Genomic DNA, 15497 nt, shown 5'->3' on the forward strand with positions numbered 1-15497 from the left:
CCACCTTTCATACCTTGTTTGATACCTGATATTTTTATCCATAAATGGCATGGAATATAGTACACGTGTTTTTATATATTCTCTTATTATGAATTTGTAAGTTAAATGCTATTTTTAATCTGAATAATCTGTATATTGTCTCTTGTAGTTCTTGTTAGAACGGTCATTTAAAATTGTTTTAGGTTATATGTAAATTTCTATGCTTGTAAATGAATGAGACACACACACACATATATATATATATATATATATATATATATATATATGTGTGTGTGTGTGTGTGTGTGTGTGTGTGTGTGTGTGTGTATATATATATATATATATATATATATATATATATATATATATATATATATATATATATATATATATATATATATATCAGCCCATTCTTTCAATCTGTCGCGTTATTTTCACAGTTTTCCAAATGCATGATAAATTTCTTTTGCTCAGTTAATAAATCGGTAATTGGTTGCACCTGTACATGTCCCATTAATGATCAAATATAGCAAAATATAAAGAAATTAAATAAATCATTAAAAAAAAGAATATAAAAGTTTTAGATGAAAATAAAAAACAGAAAAAAAATTACATCGACCATTAGTATACTAAATACATGTAATAGATCTAAGTAATACGCTAATGGCCAGAAAATGTTTTTTGTTAAAACATGTCTGATTTATATTGATCAGGGAAGCCGCGATTAAGATCATGATAAAGTTCATTTTTAAAAACACCATTTAAATCTTCATACTTTATAGTTTGTGCACATATGTGGATAAATTTTGTACTTAAATTATAAATATACGAAATTTCTATTTAAAAATGGTTATTTATGAAAAATGGCTATTTTCCTCGTGTTTTCTATTGTGGGAATAGGGAGTGATAGTATCAATTTTATAACGAGCAGGGAAGCTTTAAGATGCTATTAAATCACAAAACTTTTTACATCATTATAATAATGAAAGATTATTTTGTGCTCATATGTGGATAAATTTTGTGGCTTAAAAAATGAAAAAGTTATTACAATTTAAAAAATCATTTCCTATATATCTCTATAGTAGCAAAATCAATCGGATCGAGAAATCGATAACGCCGATAGCGTGTTTTCAAGGGAGACTATTTCATCGATAAGCCAGCGATTTGGCTATGAAAGCTGGCAATGCATATAACCAATTATATCAAGACGTAATTTGCGCCAATTTTACCTTGTACTGTATTTTAGCATCGCTTGAAATAATTCTGAAAGTCACTGAAATTTCAAAACGTTTCATTGTCTTGCAACTGTAGACATTCCTATCATTTGTAAAACAGAGCCACTGTATCAACGTGTTGGAAGCTTATATAACATATTTAATGAGCGTACTCTTCAAGCATCAACCATCGTCAAGAAATATTCAACAAACGAACCATTCATAAAAAATTGATCGGATTTTTGATAGAAAATATATCATAGAAAATATAAAGTACTAGTGGTAATAAACAAGTTATCACATAGGCATATGTTATGAACATCTATATAAAAACAAATTTACTTAGCTTGATATATACTACAACAACTATTCATAAATGTGACATTTCGTTGCAAACAAAACTGTAGTATCTCCACTATAATATACTGAATGATACTTCACTTTATTATCGAACTGTTGAAAGTTATTTTATGCCTCCGAGTCTAAGAGCTGATCGTCCATCAGTCAGTCCGTCACACTTTCTGTGCTTTCAACTCTCCCGTCAGTTTCCATTTAATTGAAATGATAGTAAGGAGAAGTGGACATGCGCATATTGTCAAAACTTTCATGTCCGATTTCTTTTTCTGGAGTTACGGCCCTTTTTGACTCCATTTAATTACATCTTCATTAGAACATTGTTTACTCAACTTCTCACACAGTTTGCATCCAGCTGAAATGAAACGTGGTACGTATGATCAGTATGAAGTGGACATGCGCATATTATCGGGACTGTCATGTCCGATTATTTTTACTGGAGTTACAGCCCGGTTGCGAACTTTGATTATTATTCTATCAAGCATTTTCAGGGGGAGGGGGCGGCATGTGTCATACAATGTTGACAAAATTCTTGTTTTAAGTAATTAAACGCACAAAAACATTTGAAGAAGTGAAACAAAGGTACATCATAAAAATATGCGGACGAATATAATAAAAAAAGTATTCTATCTGTTTCTCCTTTGAAAAATAAATCAGTATATTGTGTCTATGTCTGTTTTATTTTCCGCCAAATTGCGACAGTGCAAGGTAAGTAAGGGGTAATCACTGCGAATCTCCTGTAAATTATAGGTCAACGTGGCTATACCTTTTGTATACGTAACTTTTTATATTTTTTAACAATTACCTTGATTTAAGTCAAGTCACAGTATGTCACAATTTGACTGACAAGTAAAATAAAAAGCAGACCATTCCTTATCAATTGTACAATTAGCATACATTTTTTCACTTGACTGAAAACCCCTTGGTTTAATTATATTGGCCTTAACTTTACTGTAAGGGCATTGTGATATAGGCCAATGATGTGGGTCGACAATAATACGCATTATCTACCCTATAGCTATCAGACAGGTCGCTCGTATAATTTACCATCTTCAATTCAATATGGAAGGAGCTATATTCAGTTTAGCTAACGTTTCGGTGTTTTTAATATTTGTAACAGTTTTCTTTATTTGTTAACTGTACTTGGGAAGGTCAAACTTTCCACCTGGGCCACCGTGTTTACCAGTCTTAGGAAACCTGTTATGGTGGAATGGACTGAAAAAAAAAGGGATTAAGCCATACCAAGCACTGTTTAAGGCCAGCGAAGCTTAAGGAGATATAATATCGCTTAACATTGTTGGCCAAATGTTCGTGTTTTTACACGGATATGACACAATTCGTGAGGCCTTCGTGAAGAATGCGGATGTATTCAGTAACCGACCTAGCTGGCTAAAGGGACTTAAAGAGGCTATCAAGGAAGGAAAAGGTAAAAATATGACTACATGCACAATAATACCGTACACCAACAATACGTATACATATATACATTTCCTTAACGTGAAGAAACGCCAAACAAATACATGACTAAAATAATCTTAAAAGTAGTTAAAACTTTTGACCACGTTAAAAAAGAACAACAAAACAAATAACAAACAAATCAAACCCCTTTCCCTATGTAATTTATCCGTTAACGCTCTGCGATTAAATGGGTCACAAATTTTACAAAGTTGCTATCAATTTCTAAACTTGCATTCAAAAGCTATTCAGATTAACTGAACAAATACATCTTGCAAGTCGTTGTATATAATTTTATTGTTTTACTTCCACCTTGCAGAATGAGGAGTTGAGCTAATTTTTATCTTGCTATTTTTCAAAATCATTTACCAAATTCAAGAGAGGCAACTCCTGTCGGAATGTTACTTACAGAACTAGATCGATAACACACCGTTTTCCAATATTGATCGAAAATTGGTTCCTACTACAAATTTTATACTATTATTCAGAAAGTCAGAATTTAAATTTCTCTTACGAAATATTTCAGTTGATGCCTATTACTCTTAGCTTTCAGAATGTCGGAGACATTCCAACAAAGTGAGAGAGTTTGTAGCAAAATCAAGTTTTACTTGTTTATTTAATTTTATGAAATAATTCTATTATTATATTTAGGTGCATATGTCGCGTACCAGTACTCCGTAATCCGTTTTATCATGTCTGTACTCTGCGTTCTGTCGTATTGTGTTGTACTCCGTGTTTGTCTTTTCGTGTCCAGTCATGTGTCCATCCGTGCATATGAACTTGTTTCGTAGGATAGAAGACGTTTTGATTGGTCAGTTATGCTTGCGCACAAATAACAATTTTTTGGCGCGAACTAATACTTGCACGACCCCCTGTATAGCCCGACCACGTTTTCTGAGCCGTGACTAATTTATGCAGGACAGCTGATTCACCAAAAAAGGGTAGGACCATAATGCAATACATAAACCGGTATAAGTTATCGATGAATGTAAACGAATGCATGGCCAAAAGGATATGACGTTGGCTTAACAAACTTGCTTTTCGAGGTTTGAGCCTTGGTATGTTCACATTTTTTTAATCGTTTGTTTCATTTAAGATTGCGCATGTGAAAGACCTTATTACGGACGGTAAGCAAACAGTTTCATCTTCAGATTCAGAAATACTAGGAGTTAGATATTGCTATAGAAGATCTTCCAGCACCGATGATCATCCAGCTTAACTCTGATTCCGATACATCATCTGACTCAGAGACTGACACAGCTGAAGGGTCGTCAACAGACACAGCAAGTGAAGTTGAAATTATGTGACATGAATTAAATTAGAATAAAAGTAGCAAAATCTATTAAAAATATAGAAACAATGCAAAAAAATAAGTCAAATATTATTATTCAAATATATAAAAAGGTTTTTAAAAAAAGTCTTCAAAGATTCTTGACTAAAATAAAATACAGATAGTGTATACTAGAGAAAAATACGGCCGTAATCTGGGCTTGAATACGCACCTCACGGTTTGTAATCATTACGCTCTACCAATTGCGCCAGCGATATAATCAAGTTCATGGTAAACAAAATATATATTAACTTACTCTATATATAATAGAGATTTTTCAGCCAGGTATGGACCGAAAATCGATATACAATGTAAACCACTTGAAAAAGTGTATCATCCCGTCACGGCTCAAAAAACGCGGTCGAACTATACATCATTCTTTAGAATCTGTTCAAAGTGAATGCAAGTTCCTTTCTACTTTTAAGTAAACAGTCCTTACCTTTGAATAACTTATTTTTTATCATATTTAAGTGTAATATTCGTATCTGGTAAGCTATTCTATTTAGCATTTGTTCTTTTAGTAATAACCGCGAGAGATGTATTTTGTGAAATTTGCGTATTTCTATGCTTGTTACTGTTGTGTAACAATTCGTATTTTTTCATGTTCTTGATTTTACTGTTTTATGTTTTTAGGTTTTCTTTGTGTACTATACGGGTACTCTGTCTAATTAAATGGATAATATCTACAACATGGTTGAGTTCATCATAATTCCATTTATACCACTACTACATACAGGTCACCTCTGATACGTCGACTTTTCGTCCCTCGACCCCCCAAGTTGAAGTCTAAATCTCAAATTTTTGCCCCGCACTCCCGCTGATCAGCGGCTTTTCGTCCCGCGTCCCATTGTTTATCGAATTTTCGCTCCGCGCCTGGCCTTTTTAAGTTCTTAAATCTACTGGCGTAGAAGGACGAAATGAGCCACTTAAAATTACCACAAAATACTCCTTTCCTCAGTTGTATTATGGAATAACCTGGCTGGCCATATAGTTACAATCCTTGACCTTGATTATTCCAACGTTGCTTGTGGTAACCATCAAGTACTAGACCAAAGCAATGTTTTTATCTTTTAAACTTTTCGTTTCTCTTCACCTTTTAACATGTGACACGACTTTATCTTTAACTTACATTGTCACTTTAAATGATGTTGGGTCCATTTTTGAACATGACTGACAAACTTTTTTACGTCCATGCAGCTAGGTGGCAAGTAAAAAACTAGCATACATGGTTTCCAGTGAGTTGTTGAAATGAAATTTTGATATACACGCGTGACCCGTGATTACAGCGTGAATAATATCAAATGAGCTGCGCCATGGGAAAACCAACATAGTGGCTTTGCGACCAGCATGGATCTAGACCAGCCTGTGCATCCGCGCAGTCTGGTCAGGATCCATGCTGTTTGCTAACAGTTTTTCTAATTGTAATAGGCTTTGAAAGCGAACAGCATGGATCCTGACCAGACTGCGCGGATGCGCATGCTGGCCGCAAAGCCACTATGTTGGTTTTCCAATGGCGCGGCTCAAAAGTATTTTTCACAAATATCAATGGCCAAATGCAACAGTTTGGTTATTATTGTTAAAAAGACATGAAACGAATATTTTTACGTATAAGATCAAAATATATTTCACTCGTGAAAACGAGAGCATTCATTTTCACTTGTGGTCCCGCAAAATAATGCATCCGGTGTTCACTCAGTAGCATATATTTTGATATTTCAAAACACTATTGTATACAGCTAGTCTATCCTCTACTCAGCAGCCAGCAAAGTGGTAACACAACATGACTGCTTCAGATATTTGGCTGCTTAAGGCAAGTGAAAATAAGAAAAAAAAGTGCCGATTTTGAAGTAAGCTGAGTGGCTGCTTTAGACAAGTTGCAGCTTACTACGGGTAGCCGCTAATGCAAGTTTAACTGTATATTAAAGGTGTGGGATGGCAAAGCGGAAATGACTGGAAAGTGCTCCGGAAGTTTGTACTGCAGACACTTAGAGATTTTGGCGTTGGGAAGACGTCTTTAGAACAAAAAATCTTGCGGGAAGTTGACGCTGCAAATGACGTTCTCTACGCTACCAACGGAAAGCCGTCGGACGTGCGACTTCTTACGTCAATGATGATCAACAATGTGATTTATGGAATCGTTTTTGCTAAAAGGTATACAAAGGGTTATTTTGTCTAAGTATGACCTCCATCGACATATCTTGAACGCACGAGTGCATACATTTGTTGCTTAGAGTCGAAACAAAGGAAATGATTTAAGAGTGTAAAATAACAAAATATAAGATGAAGGAAGCATTTGCAAGTATATCATATTCATAATACAGGAAATCTGCGATACATATATTACAAGGGGCCTCCGTGGTCGAGTAGAAAATCGCCATATGCTTTTCTGTTCTTTTTATTAATATAGATTTGACTATGAGGACGACAAGCTACAGGAAATCATTGAAAACATGGGCAGGATATTTCGAGGTGGTGCGTCTTTCACCCCTGAAGGGATGATGCCAACATTTCTTCTGAAGTTGTTTAACAAAGAGGTAATTTAAAAGTGTTATGGTTGTATAGAATTAATATCTATTTTATTCTTATACCAGGCTAGACTAAGGTTAGTAAACACAAAATTAGCATCGGAAGTGAGCAAAATCAAACAGAAGTATACATAATTACATAAAAATTTAATCAAACATTTATTTTACTGAAAACATCGTCACGGGCTTTGAGATGTTAATCAGTATATTCACATGATGTGAACTTTTTGGTACTTGTTTATATCTTATTGTTACTGATGTTGCATACTAGTCCCTTTGTAGATGGTCTTAACGCACGCAGAGTCCATTTTTCGTATCAACTGTTATTGTGAATAGAGATTATTTCATTATAGCGTGTTTTCAGTTTTTACAAAAGTATACGGGTCATGTGTGAATAACCGACGTAGAGCGGGAAAACTCTAACTTCGAAACCAGGGGTCACAAGGAGGCCTTGATTGCTTTCATTCTTACATGTTCTCTTAAATATTTTGACAAACATTGATTCTCCACTAAACATGTAAATTAAAATGTCAGAAAACTCAAAAATGAACTTTGGCCAAAATAACTTTTAAGTACATTATTTTGAGGTTTAATGTTTGAATAACAGTGAATGAATACTAGATTTTCTTAGCTTTCATAGACAAAGTCGAAATTTAGGTTGAAATCAGGTCATCCTAAATACTTATTTCATTTTAAATAGATACGTTACTAATGTATTGTTTAACTAAAAGCACCTGTTTTATAACATGAGCATATGCATGTCTTATTTAGCTTGTGATTTACATTCACACAACTATTCTGCTTAAGGAATTGCTAAATCGACGAACTTGTGTACATTTTCGAAAAAATATTTTCAGTTTATCTTTGTATACCAAACAATTTTTAAGATTTAGTTTTCAAATTAATCAGTGCCTTCTTTGCTGTTTTAATATATACAAATGAAAGCTGTAAGATACAATAATACAACCAACATTTAATGTCTTGATGCTGACATAATTTAGCCTGAACAAAATTGTTAACATATCTTCAAATCACTATTTGTAATCAAAGGTCATTAAAATGGTAACGTATCAATTCAAATAATAATATTCTTTTAGAAAGATGTGAAATATTAAAACCATGAACAATGAAAACAAATTTACTTGCTAACACTATAAGAATATTCAATGTAAGTGTTTAAAGTAGTTTTAGATTAAAAAACGGACACATTACTTTCAATTTTAATGTTTTAGTGGTGGTAACGTATCTATTGTCTATTTTTGCATGATTTAACTTAGCTCCAATTAATTCAAGTGCATGGTCCTTTGTGATCTGCCAATAATGTAGAGATGCTATTTACAAATGACGTTAGTTAATGTAACCCACAAGTCGTCAGCAAGTTTTTGCTACTTATACTTCACATCATGCTTGATGACCATATCAGCTAAAGAAATGAGGCAAATTTCACATTTCATGACCTCCTATAAACCATTAGTTGATGTAGATTTGTGACGTTTAATTGTTTCTTTTTCTCATGGCAAGGCCAATGCATTTCGACTCCGAGTTCGCCATTTTTATGAAAATTTTTGAAATTAGATTTGGTTTATTTTTTTATTTGCAAATTACGACGCATAGAATGGTTATGTATTTTCTAATTATTGCCCCTAACACGGCCCTGTTTCTGAATCAAAGATATAACTGATATTAGAAATTTATCTACTGTTAAAGTTTTATAATCTATACAAAAATATAAAAGAATATCTAGTCGTATCCTGTAGTAAAACACACTACCTAATATGAAACAGATACTTTACAATAAATGATAGATACGTTACCAGTAGTGACATTGGCACATTTTTTTTTTATTTGACTGTAAATCATGGTAACCAAGTTCGAATACATACATATATTTATAGCATAATATTACCAGGTAAATAATTTTTTTTTTCATTATTGTATACAAAGCTTTAGAAAAATTATACTTACCATGTTATCCTGGTTCGTATCAGTTCAATATCCAAGTTTTAAGTAAAATAATCATTAAAATGGATTTCAAAACAATATGTAGCTTCCCTCTCGTACTGTGACAGAAAAATAATCACACAACATTATTAAAACACGTGAAAAAGTCAACCAAAGGCTCGATCAATAAAAATCGGTAACGTATCTATTGGTAACGTATCTATTGTGCAAAGAAAGGAAAATTAATTTATAGATCCATTTTTGTTGTCACATTTACAAAAAAGACCTTCAGTCACGTTGAAAATGTGTGAATGTTTTATGTGTATCAATATTTCTAATGGACTTGTAATGGTAAATGATACTTGGTTGGAAAGAGTAGTAACGTATCTATTCCGATTTAAATGATTATTTACATAATGTTGCCTGTTAGACAATATCATTGCTTTTGCAATTGCATGGTAAAAAATTTGATTATTACATGGAGAAACATAACAACTTATGGTTTTTAAAACATAATATTAAAGCATATCAGGTGCATGCATGTGGTTCTCTGGCTTCTCCAAAGTTTGGTAACGTATCTATCCGATTTTCAAGGGACAAAAGTTTAGCAGCCACACTTTATGCAAAAGCCTTTTTATACAGGTAAAATGTCTTTCCACTGAATTTTTGAAACAAATAGGTAGGAAAATTGAGCTTATTGCTTGTCATACACAATTGTAAAGTGACATTATTTCAGCACAAATGTATGCATCCGAGCGGGGGACAAGGCAAAATCGTCCATATGAAGCTCATTATGAAGTTGTAGTTCGCTCAAATGTGTCAAACACATTATAATTTGATATGATTCTACTTACTGTACAATAGTTTGACATGTATAAAAGTTTAAACATACATTGTTACAGTTGTATTAGCAAATGCACACGTGGGACTGGATTTTCACTAATTTGCATGTTTAGTGGAGAATCAATGTAAAAATTATGCCGGGCTTCATTCATCTGAGTAGTAATGAACCATACGTAATGCGGTAATTTGACGTCATAATTGACGTCATAATACACTCTAATCACTGTTTGTCGCAGAATATACAGAGCTTGACTTTCTCCTTTGTTTAACCGGCAATCAAATTGAACCATATTAGAATTGGCATTATCATTATAAAATGATCAGTACTTTTATACACGTTTCCATTTATTTAGCTCACCCGTAGCATTTTGAACAGTTCTCCTATTTTTATCAGCATACAGAAAATAAAGAGAACATGTAGGTCTTCTTTAATTAAATTATAATGTTTGTTGTTGCCAACTATAGGGTTACAAAAACCGAACAGATACTAGGCGTGCAATAAGATGGGTAAAAGAACATATTTAAGGTGAAATCAACAATCACGAGAGTACGTTTGACAACGAGAATATACGAGATTTCATAGATTTGTATCTGCAAGAAAAGATTCAACACTCTGACGAAAATATCTTCAACAGTACATATGGTTTGAACACATGTACGAGTAAATACCTAAAGTAATATATCATGTTATTTTTGTGATTTCAAAAGAAGCTTAGTCTGTGCCAGTTCCAGATCAGTTTTGTCTAAAAGGCTATAGATCTATGTGGAATAGTAGATATTGGAGAAATATGATACATGTTTTTTGTAAGGTTTAACGTCAAACCGACACAAATATAGATTATATGGCTCCTTTCAGATGAAGAATCTTAGCGCCCCATCCGGGCATTATTTTAGGCAAATGCGGGCACCTGGGCAAAACAACCGACCTTCCACAAGCCAGCTGGATGACTTCCTCACATGAAAGAATTCTATACTGCGTTTTTTTCAGTAAGGATTCGACGTCACACTGAAGAAATGTTTCATCGTGTAGTGTTCGATAGGTCTTACAATAACTTCAATAATCTAAGCAATAGACCAGTTTTTTTTAACATTTTGTTTCAGAGGGAAACATGTTTCGTGTGATCATGGACCTATTTATAGCACGATCTGAAACAACGTCAAATACAATCAACTGGTTTATACTTTATATGCAAGAGAATCCGGATATACAGAAAAAATGTCAGGACGAAATATTTGAGGTATGCTTAGCATACATTTTATTACCAAACAAAACAAATATTGAGCAACACAAAGTGGAAGATCAAAATGTTGCTGTTGCAGGGATGGTGTTGCTCTGGGCCTATATTCATCAACATTTAAAGTCCCGTTAAGCATTTAATTAAAAAAATACAACAGAAAATAATATAGGGTATGTATACTGAGTACTACTTTCAATATTGCGCACGATCTTATAAGATCCGCTGATAAGGGGAGGAAATTAAAAAAAACAATAGACTCATTTATCTTAGATTATTGGCTTTGTATGGAGAAATGTGAACGTTGTCTTCAACGGAGTTATTGCGCGACTTTACGAGCGCAATGGTATTCCACTAAAGAACGAGTGCACAATTCTCGATGCAAAGCTAATCGTCTTTTTGTTTTATACGTATCTACCCAATTTTATATTATATTATTGTTATGAATATGTTCAATAGCCTGAATAAAATTGACAATGGTGGCTTAAATAAATCATTTAACGCAACGACATATTAAAATGACGTCACGCAACCGATATGGAAGTCAGACGTCAATATTCAAAAAAAAATATTGACGTTTCCACTTCCATTGTAACATAACGGAGAATAAAAATGAGTATCTAATGATTCTTCCTACATTATATGTATTATGACAAGCAGCAAAATATTTCTAAAATTTTAACTGCGGTTTTTTTTTTGTAGATTTAAGTACGTTTTTTTTTTTCATTGAAAAATGTGGGTGGGGTAATTATGCCAACATGTAAAAATGAAAGACATTTGTGAGTGACATTTATGTTTATATAATGCTGATATCACCTTGCATTCATAGTAACCTACACCTGAAATCCCAATAGCATTAAGTGGGATATTATATGTTTTTTTAAAGTATCCCCAATTATTTTTTTCAATTTTACTTAATTTCAGCAATGCTTAACCAGTCCAAGAAGTAAATGCCCTGTTAAAGTAAAAACGAAAGCAAAGACCTGTGCTTTTTCTGGCCTTATTTGTTTTAGAAATTAATGTTCTTCAAACTCACAGAGTATCAAAAAAAAAATTCAGTAGAAAGAAATAAATTGAGTCTACATCCTTAACATAATATTTCTATCAAAGAAGGTACAACAAGTTTTGCATTTTATAGAAATGTGGCGACAAGGTAGTGACATGGGCAGATAGAGGTTCCTTGCCGTATACAGAGGCGACGCTGCTTAAAATACAAAGAATGGCAAATATATGTGAACTTGTTTGTGATGTTTTAACTAAGGTTAATAGTGGTAGTTTAGTAATGGGAATATTTGCATATTTTCTCTTGTTTATTCAGTTCACATTATTAATTACTGGGTTTGTTAGTGACCTTCATGGAAGTATGTGGGGTCAGTAAGATAAATGGGACCAAAGCATTAGCCGATTCTCCATTGATTCGTTTTACTGACCACTTACTTTTAGCTTAATTGAGCATGAAAATCAACTGACCCACAACAGAAATATAGGGGGTCCTTTTACAGGGGCATCTTTTAACCAATGGACATGCTAGAATCTTTTTAAGGTAAAACAAAATAAAATGTCCGACGGAAAGGAGTTTTCTGAAATCATTATGCTCCTTTTTTGGAAATAAACTTAGACACTGTATAATTCGCAACCCATATCATTTCTGTCTTTATTTCAGGCAGAGAGGGGTGTGTGTGTGGATGGGGGGGGGGGGCGGGGGGGGGGAGGGGGTCTGGGTATAACCAACGACCTTCCATAAACCAACTGGGATGGCTCCCTCACATGAAAAAAATCTACACCTAAAGCGGGGTTTCGAGCCCACAGCGGTTACAACGGGTTCGAAGCCAGTAACCTTAACCACTCGGCCACGAATGTCTCGTATTATTTCTTATTAAAGTGTTTAAGGACAAGTCACGACTAAGATATTTTAGCATTTTTCCAATACACAATTGGTATTAAAATTGTGTTCAAATACATGTACTCATGAGATAAATCCTCAATATCTATGTGAAAATAATGGATGTGTTTTGTATGACTGCAACAATATGTGTTGCTCTAATTAGTGACAAATGACTGAAACAATAGGAATTCTTACGTGATTTGGATAGACAAAACGACAGTAAGTTAACAATATATTCTTTTATTGTTATAATTCATGAGTTGTAAACTACAATATAGAAAAACAGAAATGACAGCAAACTTTTATTTAGGTAATGAGTCATCATACACCTGTCAAAATGTGTCATTAGTTTTCACGATCTGTCAAAATTAGTTTTATCTCTCCATTCTGCATATGCATTGTTTTTGTAAATATCTTGGTAGGACATTGGAGTGTGTAACCTACTTTACAATCAATAACAATATTTGTGCTTGAAATTGCTTTCTTGAGCTCACTGAAGTCACGTTAGAATTTCTATTGTTTTAGTTTATTGTCTGTAATAATGGTACCGAACCTTGATTTTAAGATATAAGAATTGTTTCTATCTGGGGGAAAAAGGATACTATTTGGTTGAATAATAACATAAAGATTTTTGGAAAGAATTGAATATTCTTTGTTTTTTTTCGTCATTCAATAGAAATTAAAAACGTAATATCACCTTAAGAAATGTTTTATTTCCAAGGGCATTTACTAGTAATCAAAATATGATTGATAAAACGACAAAATCATAGTGTACTCTTATCACAGGAAGACGTTGTTTAATTTATATTCTAGCACCTTTCTCAGTTCCACACACAAACGAAGTTGACGTAACTTTTGAAGGGTACTTTATACCTCGGAGGACTCTGATTGTTGCCAATTTATACTCGTCCAATATGGACCCTCGTCATTGGAACCGACCAGAAATCTTCAATCCTGAGAGGTTCATTGAAGACGGGAAACTGAAGAAGAATCCAGCTCTGATTCCGTTTTCAATAGGTAACAACATAGCAGGCAGAGCATCCTATTATACAGTTCACATATTTCATTCTTTAAAATAAGGAAAATTCCTGTATATTGTATTCATATGATAATGTGAAGAAACAATGTGGATTCGGTCGCAAAAGCTCAACCCACCCATGTTTTTTCCTTATATACGGAGAATGCCGAATCAGCATATATGCAGATTACGTAAATTGCCGGTTGTTGTAACGGGTCAACAATCTTACATGACAAGTTCCCCAGAATCTGGTTCCATAGTAGTAAAAGTCGTTTATATAAACAAAACTCCTCATAAACATAGGGGATGGTTCCCCGACCACTATGTACCCACTGACGGGGAGAATAAACGGGGTGACCATCCGGGCCTAAAAAAAGCAGAAACAAGCAAAAAAACTCCTCATATAATTTGAAAATCACAACCAAAGTGTAATGAAATATGTTATCAAAATCTCAAGCGCATTACATACCAAGCCTTGTCTAATGAAATCTTAGAAAAGAATGTATCTGTGGTCTGAATTTTAATGTCAAAATCGCTCTCGTGGTCTGAATGTTAGAATTTTTAATATCAGAATTCTGACCTCGGTTATTAATCTATAGAATTTCAGTAGACAATACTTGCTCATGTAACAATGAGGCCTGAATTGTTCAAGTCTGTCATATATTTCCAGGTCCACGGATATGTTTAGGAGAATCTCTGGCCAAAATGGAAATGTTTTTGATCTTCAGGAATCTCCTACAGCGATTTACATTCTGTAGAGAAGACGATAACGTCAAGCACTCATTCGAAACGATTTTAGACCAAAACACAAGAGCTCCAAAACCATACAAAACACGTGCTGTGAAGCGAGCTTAAATTAAATTGTCTGTGAAAACACGCAGATTTTAGAGGTTTTTTTCACAAATATATATAATCAGAAGAAATGATTTATATTTACATTCGTAGTCAATGGTGGCAATGTTTCCTTCCAAACAGTTATGTAACACCGAATTTAGCTTACTTTAGGGTCATTATTAAGGCGTCAAAATTCGCCATCGATCAAAGTTTCGCCGACGACTACGTCTATGATTGGATAACTTCAAGATTAATCAGATCATCCGGTGACTAGGAAGTACCAAAAGGAAGAAATGACGTCATCATCAAACAAAAGTGCATCTTTGTTTTTGTTACGTTTTGAAAGAAGAAGGCAGCAGCAGAAGACAAACTTTTAAGGCTAAAAACAAATAATTCTATATTTTTACTTTGTTGCAACCGACTATCTTATCATTATAAATGCTTTATACACACATGACAGGATCACGGGATGTACGCGGTGAAATGAGTTATTTTACACGCGGGCTTGTATTTAACAGTGTTATTACGGAAAACACATTCATTTTACACTGCTTGAGTTTGTAAGCTAGAAAAATACTAGAAATACCACACTGCCGCTCAAAAGCAGGCGTATACAGTTCTGACGGCCCATGCCGCAATGCCATGTAGTAGGGTTTGGTATTATTAAAAATCGTGATCAATTTTCTAACCAATTTGCGTGATGTGTATTTTTATTGTTAGTTCACATGAAAAATACACCTGATGCAATATTTGCGCATGATAGAAGAAAATGTAATTTGCACCAGCAAAAATACAACCTTAGCACCTAAATTTAGGGATATTTTGGTTCACGAATTCGCACGGACACAAATTTTGCAACCGAGTGTGAATCTCATACACATTAA

At 33.7% G+C, this 15497-nt stretch overlaps 2 protein-coding genes across 2 annotated transcripts in view; both read left to right on the forward strand.

Annotated features, from left to right (window-relative positions):
* Positions 1–15497, forward strand: part of LOC123537368 (branched-chain-amino-acid aminotransferase-like) — a 363414-nt gene that overhangs the window by 331961 nt on the left and 15956 nt on the right. The gene's annotated exons all lie outside the window — the stretch shown is intronic.
* Positions 2625–15327, forward strand: LOC128549980 (cytochrome P450 2J4-like). Its single transcript, XM_053527788.1, has 6 exons — positions 2625–2973; positions 6258–6483; positions 6740–6866; positions 12015–12237; positions 13575–13778; positions 14450–15327. The coding sequence occupies exons 1-6, from the start codon at positions 2853–2855 to the stop codon at positions 14632–14634; spliced, it is 1086 nt and encodes a 361-aa protein (XP_053383763.1). The 5' UTR covers positions 2625–2852; the 3' UTR covers positions 14635–15327.

Source organism: Mercenaria mercenaria, chromosome 17 (genome assembly GCF_021730395.1).
Source record: "Mercenaria mercenaria strain notata chromosome 17, MADL_Memer_1, whole genome shotgun sequence".
Classification (NCBI taxonomy): Eukaryota; Metazoa; Mollusca; class Bivalvia; order Venerida; family Veneridae; genus Mercenaria; species Mercenaria mercenaria.